We start from the raw sequence: 19,042 nt of genomic DNA, 5'->3' as shown, positions 1-19,042 counted from the left end.
CCACCGTCGGTTCAATTTTTTTTACATTTGACATTACTTTCTCCACCATCATCAAACTCTTTTGCATTGAAAACAAACGGTGAACGCATACAAAATGTATGTAAAATTGTTAGTATTGAATTTAAATTCGTGTCTCACAACATATGTTAATTCTATCGATGTGTTTTTAAGTTCTTGTACAATATGTTTTACGTAGAATAATCGCTATTTTTCTTTGGAGTAATTTAAATTTTTTTATTGCACATTTAAAACGTTTAATCTATTCTATAATAAAATCGAATTAATTGGATACTAATGGGTTTTTAAAATTATTTAACCAATTCAAAAAGGATTCAGAAGAAATTGTATGTAGTTTATCTATAATATGTTCCACCTCTTCAATTCTTAATACCGAAAACAAAAATAAAATGGTTGAAATTTATGAAGAAAAGGATTGTCGAAAACTATATCGAATAAATCGTTGTAAATCGCCCAGTTCTTTACTTATGACACCAAATTTCATGACGCCTTCAAAACTTACAAAATTATGAAATTTAAACGGTTCTTTTCATATTTATTAATAATTTGCTAATACCCAAAAGCAACTGCATGAATTTTTTTCTACAAACTTTATCAAATTTAGTAATAAATCTAAAATATTTTCGGTAGATTAAAGCTACGTCACAACTATAACTATCATCATGTCGAAAACATCGACTAAAACAATTTAAATTCGAAATCATTCACAAAATAAAATTAAAAAAAATTGAAATGATCACAGACATTTATATAAATCAAAAAGTTGATTTGAAAATCAAGTTAATAAATTTACAAAAACAAAACTACTTCTACATAGATGGTATATACACGGTAAGAAATGTAAGGCGTTTATAACAATGTTAGTATAATGTAGGGATAGATTCCCGTTATTTAAAATACTGTAAGGTATGATAAACCTTTGGCGCCACTTATATTAATAAATAGTGAGTTCAACTCGACAGTTTTGTCTTGGCCTGCCATTCTGCTTTTCGGTGCCGCAATGCCACTTGTTTTTTCCACTATGATTTTTGGCGTGTTTATCTATTATACTTAAACTTTTATGTAATTTTATCTATGAAATTAGTTGCATCAGTGAAATTACAGTGTTAAAAAGTACTTTTCCAGAAATTTTGTGGATATCACCAGTCAGTATGGACCTGACACTCCTACTGACATAAACTTATTCACCCTAACTGTTGCTCATGTTCCGGTACATTTAATGATCAAATCGCCTATGTTAAAATTTTATAGCTAATCAAAATCATGGAAACCATACAGTTTTGCATTCACGCCCAATAGTTACAAAGTGATATTGGCAAAATTTCTTACCGTGTACGTAAATATCATTTTAGGTAGGCAGTCTTTTATATATCAGGATTATATTGTGCCGCAGAATTGATTGAAAACTATGAAAGATTGTGAATGGCAGTTGACAGTTTGTTTGGGTAACATAATATGTGATGATGCTAAATTATATGTATATAATATATCTACTATTATTACTATTCCATATCTAGATAGAATAGATAATAACTATTGGGTAGTAATTTACCAATCTATGTATATATATATATGAATACATGCAAATATGGTCGTATAGCCTATATATTGACTTTCAAGCTAAGAAGCTAGAAAAAGAACTATATGTGTTAACTCACATAAATATATAATATTTAACCGAAATGTTGTTTACAATGTTGTATATTGCATATCATATTTGTATGTATAAAATCGGTTTATAAAATAATTTTTGACAACAAAAAATTTAGTAAGAATTTTAATTTGGGTCACTATTGGGTTCACATGTGGGCATCTTCAAAAACTGTCTCATTCACTCAAATTGCCTTTTTGAAATGTTTGGAACAATAAAATTCGAACTGAAGCTACGCAGAAATTTTCAATTTATTGAAAGCGTCGGAAAAACATAATTTTTCTATGGAAATGCTAATAATTATATATTTAGTCTTAAATCTCAAAATTTAAAAGATTTGATTTTTCATATGCGATAAAAGTTTTAATAAACATTACTAGAATTTTTAACCATTATTATGCGTAAGTTAAATAGGAAGCGTTAATTTTCAACCCTGGTTTCAAAATGGTTTCAAAAAAGATAGAAGAAGCCGAGTTTTGAACTGGTTTGCAAACAACATTTCAATCGTTGGTTTATGTACCTGGTTCGATTTTTTTATTTTTTAAAATTTATCTATTAACTCTATTTAACTTTTACGATGTCTATAAGTTATAAAATATTTTGAATAAGCGATGAAGGCGTCATAATATTTTCTAATTTGCGTTTAATGCCTTACAGGTTTCAGCTTAAATATATAATCGAATAAACTAAAGTTTTATCTGGAATTATATTAACGCCATGAAAAATAATGATGGATAAAAAAAATCACATGATTTACCTAAATATCTACATTTATTTTTCTTTCATTTTATTTTAGTACCATGTGATAAAGATATATTTATAATGTATAAATCAATACCTACTACTATTTCCTACATTTTCCCTTCTTTTTTTTGGCAATTCTACAACCTTTTTCCAATTTTAACTTGATAACAAACATGTATGTTGTTATATAACTGTATATTATTCAATTTATATAATAAATACCTGTAGCTTTTTATTATACTGCAGTATACAATGAAAAGGCATTATTCAAATTTACACACAAACATGAATATCAATCTTAAAATGTCACATAATATTTGTGCCAACTTTGCATAATAAAAATATTTGCACCATGCTATTGCCAAATTTAAAATGAAATATTGAAAAATATTCTGATAATAATCCAAAAAATGTATTTAGAGGTATAATAATAATATCATAAGAGAGGCTTTTATTGTTTTGTTTTTCTTATTAAAAAATATTCAGGTCAAATATGTGAAATAACATTTGATTTCGCAACAAAGATTTGTAATCTTTTATCCTTTTTATAAATAACTGATATTATAGCAATACACTCTACCGAATTACCGATTTTATGTGACATTCAAGTAAATTGTAAACAGATTTGAACATAGTCTACGTTCGATAACTACTAGATTGTGTCTCATTTCATGATATACTTCCAAAATTATTATAAGAGGAGTTTAAACTTAAAATAAATAATAGTTTAAAAAAACAAAAAAATCTTTTAACAAAAAGAAAACCGACTTCAAAAGAAAAACTTTTCCAAAAGAAATTAAAATGCACTAAAAAGTAAAAAATAACGATAATATAATATAGTTAAAATTATTGTTATTTTTGGAGTCGGTGTCAGCCAAGGAAACAACTCTGACAAAACAGTTTGCTACAATTTTAACTACATTATATTATCGTTATTTTTTTACTTTTTAGTGCATTTTAATTTCTTTTGGAAAAGTTTTTCTTTTGAAGTCGGTTTTCTTTTTGTTAAAAGTTTTTTCTATTTGCGATTTTTAGTGAATATGAGGTACAATAACTAATTTTTCACTAAAAAAAGAATAATCGAAATCGGTTGGCGTGATATTGAGTTATTCGTCCTCTTGTTGTGTATACTTAATGCAAATTTAAGACTTTTATGATTTCTCATGGATGTCGTTATCAGAAATCAATCAAAATGGGACCACACGGAAAGCACTAGCTTTCAAATAGATAAAGAATCATCAAAATCGGTTAACCCATGTCTAAAGTTCTGAGGTAACAAACATAAAAAAAAAAAATACAGTCGAATTGATAACCTCCTCCTTTTTTGTTTGAAGTCGGTTAAAAAAAGTTGGTTTTGTAATTAACTGAACTAAAAAGTAGAAAATTTTAAAACTGAGTTTACTCGCAAAAAAGTGTGGGGTGCTAGATTTCAATTATTGTAAATAGTTTGCTGTCTGATATTGGTAAAAGTAAAGTAATAACAAAATTTCTTAAAAAGCACAATTATAAGAATTAATTTCTACTTTTTAACTCAATTAGCCATAAAAGCGTGCTTTTTAGTTTTTAACCCTATAATTTATGAATACTATGGAATCTTATCTGCGTTTCCACCAGAATTTATTGCTTTTTTGACCTGAAGATTCTGATAAGAAAAATCAGACAATTTTGATAAATTATTGTACTGTCATCGGTCCTTGATAAGTATGCAAAGTTTCAATTTATGTAATATTTTGAAGTGTACCCGAAACAGCAATTTTGTAGTTGTTTCGGGTACGGAGCCCATACGTCGCACTTGAAACATAGCTAGGAACACTCTCGATCAAATTATCAATCAAACAAAATAAAAATCGATACATCCATTTATAAATAAAGGTGCTAAAAAATTCATGGCTGATTCATTGGTAGCAGGGTAGTTCCTAAACAGATAAACCGATTTTGATTTTTTTTGGTTTTACTTGAAACGCAATTTGATCGTGATCAAATCAATACCTCTTTTTTAGTTGCAATGGGATTCTAAACTCACACTTTAAACAAACCTTGAAACATGAAAGTAGAATTTTCTGATGCAATGTCCATAAAAGTACAAGAACTTTAACTGTTCATACTTGGTGCCAAGTATAGAGCAAGTCGTCTGACAATGTGGGCATGATGGGAAGTAAGTCCCATCTCCAGAACAATAACTTGGATATTTTGCTAAAGTATACTAAAAGTACATGATTTTTTTACAACGCAATGTAAAAAGCGTACATTCATGAGAGTTAAAGAAATATGAAAAGTATGACAATACCGAATTTTAAATGATGTAAGAATCTAAATACTGTAATCGCATGAATTCGTTAAATTTTAAGTTTAATTTAGTGACAAAAAAAAAAGATTTTTACATGAGACTAAATGAGACTAAATGGAAAAAAAAAATCGATATTTCTCAAAAATAAAATCTTTAACTGTACTTGAAACTTTTAACAGTTAATAATTATTCAAACTTTTGTTTATAAACGCGCATAGCAAAACAAAGTTGATAAATGAACGTTCTTAAGCTCAGAATCAGAACATTAGAATTATCTATTTCCATTAATAATGTAAGCAACACATTAGATTAGTTCAAGACAAAACCAACAACAACAACAACAACCACAATAACAATAACAATAACAAAAAGCTAGAAAAAAAAATAACATGATGACGTGAATGACATGTCAACATCATATAATCCGGATATCCACTAGTGATTCATCAAAATAGGTAGTTTGTTCATTTTCATAGACAACAACCCAAACATACAATATACATGGTTTTATTACGAAAAAAAAAAGAACAAAATGATATTACAAATAACAAAATACATAAATTTATAATTCAACTGAAGAGGTAGACGGAAATATTGTGGGGAGAGGCCATAGAAATATTTAAAAAAACAGCAACCCTATTATACAAACCAAACACATACTTGACCAAATATAAAATATACTAATTATCGAAATTTTATCGTATCAAACCTACACCTATGAATAGAGTACATGAATGATATTTTTATTTTGAGTAATTGTGTTCGAGTACCAGTACTCAGAAATAAATACAAAGTGATACTGTTTCGAGTGGATATATTAACACAGATAATATAGTTTTTTTTTTCCAGCATTAAATTACAGGAGCTATTTTTTTTTATTAATAGTTACAGTATCCTCTACTAGAGCCTAAATGGCCGAGCGGTCTAAGGCGTTTGCCTTTGACTGTTTGTCCATTTAGACTTAGGTTGCGGGTTCGAATCCAGGCAGCGGCAGTGTGAATAATTTATAATTAATGGGAGTGCAGAATTGATCACATTGTCGTCGCTTGGATAAGAACGAAGTAACCGACTTCAGCCACATCAAAATGAAATTGTAAATATGTTTGTAATTAAATAAATAAAGATTAACAAATAATGATGTATGTGGCCTCTGTTATAGGCGTATATGTCAGAAAAACAGAGGTTAAACCCCATTATTATATATTATATATACGCTATTTTGTTTTTAAGAAATAATTTAATATTTGATTATAATACATTTGGCATGGGATAGGAAAGCTGGTATAAGATAATAACCATTGATAAAGATATATCAAGATTGTTCCGTCCAAGAAAGATAATTAGCCGTCGCAACGGCAGATAATTCGAAAAATCGAAGTTTATTTATAAAAACTTCGGGATTTTTTTTTCAATTCAAATGGATATTTCATTTATTTTTTATGCAATATTAGTCATTATTGAAAAACAATTTTTTTTCTTTCAACTTCATTTTTCATAAATACAATTCTAAACTACACTAAGAGAACACTGCGTCCAAAATTTTTTATTTATTTACGCAAAACTATTCGATATAGATATTATTATTAAAATTTAATATTACAATTAATATTTTTTAAGTAGCTATATCCTAAGTATTTCTAGCTTTTCCTATTTCATTAAGGGTGTATCTATTATAAGAAGATATTAGTAAATTTTTATCACGTTTAATTTTTTGTTTTATTGATAAATAATTTAATTTGGTGTTTAAGTATAATAAAATTTTTTCTTCAACAACCTATATTTGAACAAATATTATTGCTATCATATTAATTTAATAATATAAAGTCTATTTAAAATGACGTAACAAATTGTTTTATTTATTATATAAGTGATATGTTGTGCTTCTATATATATAGCAATATCATAGGTATAATAATAAATAATATATAAAAACACATCACAGAATATGATCCATACATAATCAGTGCTACTATTGCTACTCCACTAGCTTGACACTCGTCCACTTTACTGGGCTTAAAAAGTAAAACCAACCCATTTATAGCCCCCCACCTCTCTCGATCTAACTGATTTTCCTTCCATGACACTCGAAAGAATTGTTTTAGACAGCTAAAATATGCACAATTTTGAATATTTTTAAGTGTCAAATAGTCATAATTCAGAAAAGAAGAGTAAGTCAGAAAAGAAGGCCATGAATTGTTTGACATTAACTATTATACATTTTTCAAGAAATCTTTAATTTGGGATCGTAGATGGAGCAGTCAAATGTCAGAATAAATTTGTGAAAGGGTAACAAACAAAAAAACATCCTTACTTTCACATTTATAATAAACTAGCTTAATATTCGCCCGCATTACTCTGCTTTATAGCCTCCAACTCTCTTGATCTCACGTATCCCTCTTCTAGAACACTCGAAGGGATTGTTTTACGCAGCTAAAATTCACGCATAGTTTTCTAATTCTTTTTTAGTGTAAAATATTCACAATTCATTAAGTATATCAGAAAAGATGGTCATGAATTGTTTTACTTTTACTATTTTAAATTTTTACAGAAATCTTTAATTTATAATTCAAAGTGATGATCATAGATGGAGCAGAAATAATGTCAGATTAAATTTAATTTTCCTAATTTTTTTTAAAAATATATCTTTATAAATTAAAGCTCATGTGTTATTCTCATATATGAGCTATATTTTTGTACAGTTTCATTCAAATTCGGTAGTTTTTGCGTGAAAGCGTAACAAATAAAGAAACAAACAAACATCCTTACTTTCACATTCATAATAATAGGATAGGGATATACAAAAATATTTTTTCCTGTCTTTTTTTTGCTATCCTATATTCCTATTTTGTTATTTTTATAAATGGTATTAAAAAACAACACACATTGGGTGTAAAATGATTAATTACATTGTTGTTGTTGTTGTTTAGTAATGTGTTGTATGTGATTTGTTTTTTATTTATTATTACATACAACAACAAAATTATAAAAAAAAAAATATTTTTATCCTCATTCATATATTTAACAAAAAAAAAAAAAAATTATTTTACATAATATATTTAAATTGCTGATTACTCTCTTCGGATTAATAAATAGATTTATTTTGAGTTATTGGTGTGATTAAAGCATATACATTTTTGTTGTAATAATTCCAATATAATTTATTTTATTTTATTTTTTTTTTTTTTTAGTATTTTAATTTATAAACACTCTCACGAATTTATTATTTTGGATCAAATTAGATTAGACTATTTATTTTTTATTTTACTTAATTTGAGAGGGCAAGGAATAAACTGAAAAACATTTTGAAATAAAATTGAAAATTACAAAAAATTATGAATTTAAAAGTCTCATAGAAATAGAACGAAAAGTTTTCATTAGAAATATTTCTTATCATTTCGAATTTTGATTTGATTTTTATTTTAAATGACACTGTACTCATAGGAAAAAATATAATGAATCAGGAGAAAGTTTTTCCTAATAATTTAATTCATGTTTAAAATCATTTTGACTTTTTCCCAATTTCAACTTTGTCCAATTTCTAAAAAATCATTCATTCAAGTATTTAAGGTAGTACCAGCATGAAATCACTTTTCGACAGATTTGGCCGAATTTTTTTTCTCGGGTTTATAATAGCTTTATTTATGAATTCCTAAAATTTCATAATTTTTGACCGTTTAGATCGCGAGATATTTAAAGACAAAGTTCGCGATTTTGAGGGTCATGTCCCATTTAAAGCATGTAAAATGTCCGGTCTCTCCAACTATTTTTTATGATATTATTATATATTGAAGAAAAAGTAGAAAAAAAATGTTTATACAATACAATTCTAAAAAAAAAATTTAGAAATTAATTTTCACTTTCGAGATATTAATTTTGACGTAAATTGATCGAAATTGGGACGTTGGCATATTTATTTCCCATTTTAAACGGTCAAAATTTCTGAAACTTTGGGAATTAATAGTAAGCATTATTAAATTCTTAAATTTAATTTTTCGTTAAATTCTGTCGAAAAAAAAATTGTACCATTGCTTTAACATAGAAACTGCAAATACCATGCTGGAACATCCTTAAGTAAAAAAAACGTGACACTCCTGAACCAAAAATATTTTTTCCTTTAACTGATTTTCGTCTATACTTTTCCCAAATGAATGATTCAATTTTTCTTCTTTTTTTTAACTTTATTTGTTTTTTAATTTTTATTTTTTCTTAATTCTTTTTACATTAATTAAAAAAATTAGAAGGAAAGAAAAAAATTGAAATTAGGAAATAATAATTTACGATTGAAAATAGATCAAATTATTAACTAAAAGAATATTTTGTAGCCAAAAACAATAAAATCAAGAAATATATTTTTTCTTGAGTTCAAGTAAATATTACTTGATTGAAATCTTTTCATTATATAAAAAAATGACTATATTTGTAATCAACCACTTTCTAAAGAACTTTCAACTTTTTTGTTTACTTTTATAAACTTTTGTATACTTACGTTCTTCATAACGATGAACGAATGGTTCTTGTCTTATAATAAATAAAAATGCATAGCAATAATTTTTTTAATTTAGAATCTACAATGGTTGAATTGTAACCATTTGCACTTAAGAGAAAAATCTGCTTAGATTATTGTAATTTTATTAAGCTTTTATGTTCGATCTAAAACTAGTAGCCAACTTCTGCATATTGTAAACAGTTAGTTCACTTAATTTTTAAATCTTTAATCCAAATCTTTAGAAACATACGACAATGTTTCAGTACCATCTGGCTAAGCCTTTTTTTTAAAAACAACACGTTGCTGATTACTTGAGTATCTATTAATTGCTCAATCTTTGATAGTTTCAAAGGTTATGAAATAATGGGAACGCAATTTTTTTCAATACGATTTATTGGGGGTTGCAGCCGGATATCAAGTTAAAATTCGAATAACATTAATAAATTAGTAAGCACGTAATTTTCTTTAACTGAATTCTTAACAAAACCATTTTATTATCTAACTATTTTCCTCAATACTTCTATAATTTTTGAACAAGATCAAAACGGGATCATATGCCTATATTTTGATAACTTTTAAATCTAATTTTCTAATTTGAAATTGGACAAAAAGTACTGTGACAGTAAATTTTTAATAATTTTTGATTAAAATATTCCTCAAATAAAATTTTCATAATTTCTTAAAATATTTTGCCTGCCTGTACATTTGAATTACGTATATATTTAAGTTTTTTGACATTCAACTTTGTATAAAATGTTAAAATGCAAAAATTACTCAATTTTATCAAATATTTCCTTGAAGCTTCGAAGTTATTAAGCCAGATTTAACTAATTAAAAGAAATTCAAGTTATTCTTACATTATCTCTCCTTCGAATAAAAATTAATCAGGCAATTTGCTATTTATCAGGCATTAACTCTTGGGTATAAGTAAATAGAATATAGTATTAAAATAATAGCTGTTGCTATTTTCATTCTAAGATATCAGTTCAACGAAATATTTAGTATAGATGGAAAGTCAAGATAATAGATAACTGTTTAAGATTATATTTTGTAAATTATATAGAAAAAATAATAGAAAATTAGAAAAAAGCCGTCCAAGAAAATGAGTTTTATATTTGATAAAATCTATTTTTATTATTCTTTTTATATTATTTGTTAAGTTTTTTGTGCTGGTTTTTCAATAGAAATAAATTTATAAATTTTCAAATCATAATTTAAGTGTGCTGTTATTTGATAAAATTTTATGAAGCAAATTCGTATGAAAGAAAAAACAATTGACAAATAAAGAAACATATTCCAATAATAATAATAATATTTTTCGAAATAGATTTTTGTTAAAGTTTAAATAAAAGTTTTCTATATTTGATATTTTCTTTTCATATATACATTTATATATAAATACACTAAACAGAAAACTTATTGGTTACATGTGACTCCCTAAAGATCAATAAAACATTTTCTTGTAAGGTTTCATTTATATCTTTTTAAAAAAAAAATTACTTTGTGCGACCTATGCGTAGTTTTCCTATAAATATTTAATTTTTCTTTTATCTTTTTAAATATTTTATTTAAAGAGGAAAAAAATATAAAAAAAGAGTTTTTCCTTATATATATTTGCACTGCGAGTCATTGATGTCAATGTGTCAAGAAAAAAGGAGTTTCATAGAGGAAAAATAAAAATTATTTATTTACAGATATTTGACTTACCGTTATAAAGTATTGTTGTGCCGCGACTTGCTTCAGGCGAATGAGGTGGTGGACTTGGAGCCGTAGCTCCAGCCGTCGGACTGGATGGACCCCAACATGATGATGTATTTTTCTCTAATGCTGGAGAATCACCCACAACATCAATTTCCTCATCGTCATCATCGATAGTAGGATCCTCGGCACGATCTGGCCATGGATATGCTTTCCATTTTTTTGCCATAAGACACCGTGGCATGTTCGTCGATGTCAATTATTAATATCAAATATCAAATTCGACTTCGTCTCCTTCTACGACGCTTTATACGGCTTAAGGTCGGTTTCAATAGTTTCCGCGATGACGAACAAATCTGTTGCGTATCGGAAAATATGGTTTTCCGTTTCGTCATCCGGAAAATCATGTGCTTGTTGAATTTATTTTGGTTGTTGTTTTTATTATTTATTTATTTATGGGAATTAATATAAATTAACTCCCAAATATTTGTGATTTTTTAGTCATTGTTTAGGTTTTTTGGGTTATTGTCAAAAATTAATGCGACTTAATTTTTAACTTAAAATGTTACACATACATGAAGAAAGTTTATTTACTTAATTTTTCACATTAAACTTAACATTTTTTTTCGTTTTGTTTTCAGTAAGTCGCATCAAAGTTTGTTCCATTTAAAAATAAAAATTACTGTTTAATCACTTGATAAAGAAATTTTAACACTTTAAATTTTCAGCACTTATTTATTTCGAGATAACCAACCAATTTATTTTTTTTTTAGTTTTCAAATAATTTTTTTCTTATACTTTTTTTAAAAACTAATCGCGTTTTAAACTTATTTAAATTTTAATTAAATATTATTATAAATATATTTATTATATAAAAAGGATAGAGAATGTAATAAATAGATTAGTATAAGAAAGATAGAGACACTGAAAGTACCCCACAGATGAGAAACAGAACTAAACTAAAGTGGTCTGCAACCCTTCAGAGCGGCTTTTACAAATCAACCCTCAAAATATCTTGCTTTTATACTACCCTTATAATAATAGTGGGGATTTGTGTTGCGTGCGCAAATATTTAATATTATATATCCCATCGATTGTAACAAGAAGAGGGCAGGCACTATGCACGATACCCACGTGGCATATACCATCAGAAGAAGAGTGTAAAAGCACCATCAACATATATGTGGATTGTGGAAGTAGTATTATTGTATAGTATCCTAGTGTATTTAGGTTGTAGAAGGTATACACAACATTTTACAATTCAATTCCATATGCAACAATTTTATGTATGCGATATTATATTATACTTGTTGGTAGAAATCACCACGTCTTTTTCAAAAGACTACAAGTTGTTTTACGTTACACAATAGATAGATATACGTACGTAGTGTAGTCTACGTAACTTATAACACTTACTTTGCTATTACGACCATGATTCTTTTCTTTTTCCCATGGTCTTGTTTCTTGTCATGGTAGTACAAGTAAAAGATACTTGTTCTGTATTAAACTATCACTACATATATATATTTATTATTTTTACATGTCAATTGTTGCTTAGATATTCTATAGATATTCCATTTATTATTTATTATTTCATTCTATTCTTTACCTATATGTATTGTTATTTAAAATTCAACAATTTTAATATCTTTAAAACTGGAACAGATAGTATTAAATGACTTTTAATTCATAAATAAATAGGTCAATTTATTGTCTGGTTTATTAGATTTTAAGCACCCTAAAATAAGGTACTGGAAGTAAGTGTAAGGTTCATCTAACTTCAAAACGCCATAAATGCTATAAATTAAATTTTTAAATCAGTAAAATAAGTATTGGTAGTACAAATTTAATAAACTTTTCAGATAGACCAATTAATAAGCCGGGAAAAAGTGTCTAACGTGGACAATTGGGGTTAGGGTCTTGGCACAGGGTCTCGGCCGGGGGCATATATGGGCCAAATTTGTTTGAAATTTTTATTTTGGCTTAAAATTGTCATCCAGTAGGTATATTTGGTCTCTAAAAACAATCCGATTACACGAATTCTGTAACGTGCCAAAAATCGTGCTATTCTTGGCCCGAAATTCCACTTTTTGGCACCAGAACGGAAAACTAAATATTTATCGTCCATGATTTTATCTAGGAGAGGTTTTTGGTCGCTGATGTCGAATCTGATGTCAAATAAACGGATTCTGTCACGTATTCCGAAAATCATACCATTTTTGGTCATCAATTTCATTTTTTTTAATAAAAATGACAAACTTAGTGTTTATAAAACATAACACGATTTCGGAAGGCGCCCTAAATTCCATGTAATCGGATTCGTAAACAGCGGCTCAAACTGATATAATGTGAAAGTTTACATTTATTTTCTTAGTCCTGGGGTAGAAAACATTTAAACCATAATGTCCGTTTTGAAGCGTCTTTTCATGTAGACAGTTTGATAGCCTAATATTTATGACGCTTTTGAGTTGACACCAAAGTTTCAAGACAATTTACGACACCAAACATAAGATAAATGCAATCAAAAATTTTTAACAAATGGGTGAAGCATAGGAACGTAGAAACCGTTTTAGTTTTTTCCAGTAAAAGACACTTTTTGAGTAATAAGCCAATAATTTTTGACTGGACTACTGGTATAGAACTACTTACAATGTAAACACAACTTGACAAAGATCTTACCCTATAACTTGTAAAATATTTTCGATAATTGATGATTTAAAGCGCTTTAAAATGTTAATTAACATTAAAAGGAAATTATTTTTAATAAAGATTTCAGTTTTCAAAGGCATTATATATGGGGTCATACTTTTAATTTAAATATATATAATTTTTTTTTCACATAATGAAACTTTACTATTAACCTAAATAAATTATTTTCTACTATATATATATATATATATATATATGTCGAATATTATTTGTATGTTAGAGTACAATGGGAGATCGATTTAGTTCATACAACCAATAGTGGTTGGTTATGACTTGATTATGTTTAAAATAAACTAAAACAAAAATTTGTTAATTATTTTAACGGAAGTAATTTTAATAATACAAAAAAAAAATCGTATGGCTTACAAAAAAACAGTGTTTTTTTATCCGTTTTGGTTATATAACATCTACATCCTGATTCAAAAAAACAAAAAAAATATAAAACCACAATATCCGTATGTATTATAAACTAATACCTTTATAGACATGTAGGTAATTATGTAGTAGGTAAAAATCAAACACCGTTATATTTATTATCTTACCTTGAGTGTTCAACGAAATGAAAAGGAAAATATGTAACACATTTGGAAGAATCGAACTTCGATTTTAATAAATTTGACATTTGTTGCTCGAAATACTAGAGCCTAAAAAATTACAATAAATATGGCTATAAAACAATTTTTAACAGGTTAAGAACACGAGCTGGCTTATTTTTTGTGTGAACGGTGCACTTAAGTTCTAAATTTAAAATATTGTTTAAAGCTGAATCAGCACATACACAACTTTCAATAAAAGCTCATTAAGCACATACACAACAGCACATACGTAATACAAATAATCACGAACGCAAGAAGAGCTTGTAGATCAAATTTGGGGATTCTATCCAAAAATCACTTGTTATAAAAGAAAAGTAACAGTATTTTGTCGTTCGTATTCCCATCTTATACATACTTGTAGAAACAGTCTTGATTTTTAGTCTTCAAAAATATGTTTACTTTTAACTTTCGAGTTAGGGAACAACTAAAAAATACTATAATTATTAGTGAAATGGTACCTGGTACTATCATACCACTCTTCGAGGTTGGAAATACTTCCGAGGTTATAAGTATTTATTTAACAAATCTTACTAATATTCTTATACAGGTAACAATTTACTTACATGCTTAGATTTAGATACATATTTGACGTATATGAATTGAAGTGAAGTTTGAAATAATTGATAGAGCAAATGCTAGGGGCGCTAAATTTAAATTTAATTTACAGTACCAACACAAACTAATTTGTGTGCTCTCAAATAAAAAAAATTTTTCGGCAAGAGATGCCAAGCTACTACACTGAAAATTCCGAACCTTACAGGTATCATGATTCATTGTTAAGGGACTATTTAGAAAAAAAATATGTTGCGGGAGTTGAAAAATCATAAAAAATCAAATATAGAAAAAATAAAATAAAATTAAAAACAACAAAAAAATCACCCAAATTTTATTACAATATAAATAAATATACACATTGTTACCATAAATATTTTATAATAAATTAATAATTAAGTGGTGACGGTTTATATATATTACAAAATGTATTATAGTATGCACACATGGCGTCTGCTATGTTGTTATAGTTAGGTTACAATATAATACGGAAAATAGTTGGTACACCTATATATATATACTGTACAGGGAGTTCGTTAAAAATGAATCTAACAAGTATAATGTTAATACTGGAGTAAGCCCATAGACCACAGTCGATAGCTCACCAGAAAATTTTGAAAAGAAGAAGTTTCAGTTACGTTAAAAGTAGATGGATTATACATTCAGCTATGCCCATTAAAATTATATCAATAGCGTCAACTTCCCTTAGATCTGACGGTAAAATTACGAATCATAGACTTACCTGTTTTCCATGGCTTCCAAAAATATCCCCTAATGTATATGATATTGCAATACTTGGTATATTTTCCGATTACTAACCCTTCAGACTGTTCGCCTTTCGTACCACAACCATTGCTCTTGTGATGAAATAAAATCTCACGCTTTTTCGTAAGCGCCAAGATGAAATTTTCATGCCTTGTTTTCAATATGTTTTTGGGCTACATAGGATACGTGTGATAATACATTAATTCATATGAAAGAGTAGCATATTAAATTTCTTTACTTGTGAAATGTTCGTGATAGAAAATGTCACTTAAAAGATATATTTTTACATTAATTAGTCATCACGTTTTATTTATCTGTCATCTGTCATTGAAACCTATGTTCGAAGACACTCGAAGTATAACAAACCCATTCGAATTGCGATTCTTTTTTATCGACTTTACTGAATTGGTGTGAAAAACACTCACAGCTGTTAATAAAAGTGATTTTTTGCTTTATTTTTTTAGATTTAAAAAAAAAAATTATTTACTCTCCTGTTAAGCATAAAATTTTGTGAAAGTAAGAAAATTTTCAAGTGGTCATTCCACTTGAAATTTTGAAAAAAAAAATAAGCGTACCAAATTTTCTCTACGTAACCGTTCTAGATCAGGGCTTCTTAAACTTTTGTAATTCACGACCCCATTTATGATTGCGAGTTTCTTGACGACCCCATACAAATATAAAAAATAAAATAAATTAATATTTTTTGATGATTTATTTATTAGGTAACAATATACATATACCTATGAAAATATATAAGTTTAGAATTCGTTTTGAAACATACAAAAATCTAAAATTAAAAATTGCACAAAAAATTATAAAATTGTATTTATTATAGCTTCAAAAATAAAAGTGTAAGTTAAAAATTTAATGAGATGGATGTGCCTGTTTTTTATTGCATAACAAATCAAATCTTGGTGGAATGTTTGAAACTGCTGGACGTAAAACCTCTTCAACATTTTTTATCGCTGAACGATATTGGAATTTAATATGTGTTAAAGCTGTTTCTTCAGCATTAATACCTAGAAATTTTGTTGATAATTATTTCTCGGGATTATTTCGGCTTTTAGAGATTGACAAAAATAAATTTATATTTTTTATTAATTCCAATAACATTTCATAATTCATAGTAAATGTTATTCGAGTTATTATAATACTCTTAATAGAAATGCAGGTACAAACAATCTTCCCGAACTAGAAGATTTTATGATATATTTATCTACGATAATTGTTATTTTATCTTTATAACAATAATTTTACAAGTTAAAAAACATTTTCTGTTAAATTGTGTTCTTACCTCTCGCGACCCCAGAATTTTGCTACGCGACCCCAAATGGGGTCGCGACCCATAGTTTAAGAAGCATGGTTACAAACCAACACAATTAGTAGTAATTTAGTTTTGATTATTTAAAAAACTCCCTGTATTGTATATAAACAGTCGTCAGTCATTCATTATTAGGGTCTCGTGCCAAATTGACGCACCTGGGATCTAACAAGAACAAACAGCTGGAGTTAGTTTAGATCAAGTTAGTGTTGCAGAACATTCACATATATGAGATATACTACAATACATAGACTTACTACTACCTCTACCATACATACATGGTGCAAATACATGGTATGGTATATGTAATGTACACACGTGTGCACGCGTATAAAATCTAATAACAATACCACGCATGCAGTTTATTTTATGATTCTGTAGTTGTTAATCAAGAACCGTTTTTATACCATGAAGGTATCAAATACATCAAGGTATACTAAGTTTAGTCCCAAGTTTGAAACGTTTAAAAATATTGAGACTACCAACAAAATTTTGGTATTGGTGTTAAAAAAATCATCTAAATAGTCCATTTCCGGTTGTCTGTCCGACTGTTCGTCAAAAACAAAAAGAGATGTCAAGCTGAAATTTTTATAGCGTGCTCATTACGTAAAATGTGAGGTTGAGTTCGTAAATGAGCAACATAGATCTTGGGTTTTCGACGCATCGTAAAGAACCCATTTTGTAAACCGTTAGACATATAAGATCTACTATTTACCCGTGAGGGGGCAAATTTGGTTCGAACATTATATAGTTTGTATTGTATGGGAATATCAATTATGTGCGTACTTCAGCCACCCTCTTTGGAAAAAATCTTTTTTGAGGTACACACTTCATGGGGAATGAGTTAAAAATCTTGAAAAAAAAACAAAAATCTAAAAAACTTTCATAAAAATTTGCCCCGAAACCTTTTTTGACGGGGTTTTTGAAAAGTTTTGGAAAAAGGCAGTTTTTGGGTTTTATTCTCGAAAAATATTGATTTTTACTGATAACATTAACTGGAAGTATTGAAGATAATTCTAAAATACGTTTTTCTAGCCTCGAACCTGTATCTTTATCCGTTCTCTAGTTATAAGAAATTTCAAAATGACAATATTTTTTCTCGAAAATGTTGAGGGTTGGTGTGTGGTCGGTCACTTCGAACCCATATCCCATGGTCACGAAGTGTGTACCTCATAAATGTTTTCCCCCAAATAAGGGCAATGAAATAGTGTGTGTGACACCACAGTCGTGTTCTACATACACATGTGGTTATCTAAGAAGTTTTTTTGCTAGAATTAAAAACTTGTCAAAAACACAACCTCTCCTGTGTTCTCCTTGTTACTTACACGAAATTTAATTAAATTTATGTCAAGTTTTTAAATTAAATTAATCCCAAAGTTTTATTACAATATACTTTATAAATATTAAAAAAATTTAGAATTTTGTGGCGCTATGCTTCTTGCGAGACAACATCCTAAAGGAGTTGAATAGACCTTTTCATTACTAACAATAATATACTAATAGTATCAAAAACTGTATTATACTTAAAATTTCACAGTATATATTTACTACGAAACCTACTACTGGCACGTATCATGCTTGACTAGTTTTGTTTGTGTGTTATACAATAGAGGAGATGCATTTAATTTTTAATGTAGCATATTAATTATATGCATGCATGCGTTTTGTAATAAATAAAAGTGTTAATAAAATATACGAATTGATTATAACTTCTCTTTTACATACATAACTGAATTTGAAATACAAGCGTAAATGCAATACTTTGACCCCATATTCGTAAATAAGGTATTTTGGAAACGGTGAGGTTTAGAAAAAAATATCAAAGGATAAATAATGCTAAGAATGCAAGATACCATGAAATAAAAACAAAAATTAATAATAATAAATAAGTGGATAAACAAAGTAAAAATAAAAATTCAATGAATTGAAAAAATTGCACTCTCTGTCTAAAACTCGAATAGCCTAATTGGTACGACGCTTGACATGAATCCAAGAAGTACTGGTTCGAGTGTATTTTTCCAATTCTCTTTTAATTAAAATTACTAGACAAGATATTTGTCAATAGTAAGTTTACGCTGTATGTATCATATTAAAAATCAATTATAATCGAGAGACCATGATGTAAATAAATATCGTATACATGATTAAAAGTAAACAAAAACAAAAAGTAATAATGCTAACAATAGTTCAAAATATGATAAAGATTTTTGTGTGT

General features: G+C 27.5%; 1 protein-coding gene across 1 annotated transcript in view; it reads right to left on the bottom strand.

Annotated features, from left to right (window-relative positions):
- The window catches only part of LOC123295737 (gastrula zinc finger protein XlCGF53.1-like), a 50,625-nt gene extending 39,276 nt beyond the window's left edge, over positions 1 to 11,349 (bottom strand). The window contains exon 1 of the mRNA XM_044877180.1: positions 10,894 to 11,349. Within this exon, the coding sequence (XP_044733115.1) occupies positions 10,894 to 11,128 (235 nt within the window). The 5' untranslated portion in view covers positions 11,129 to 11,349. The remainder of the gene's footprint in view (positions 1 to 10,893) is intronic.
- Positions 11,350 to 19,042: the final 7,693 nt, after the last annotated feature.

The sequence above is a fragment of the Chrysoperla carnea genome, chromosome 3, assembly GCF_905475395.1.
Source record: "Chrysoperla carnea chromosome 3, inChrCarn1.1, whole genome shotgun sequence".
Taxonomy (NCBI): Eukaryota; Metazoa; Arthropoda; class Insecta; order Neuroptera; family Chrysopidae; genus Chrysoperla; species Chrysoperla carnea.
Note: the sequence above shows the minus strand (reverse complement) of the source record. Positions and strands in the feature narration are given on the sequence as shown.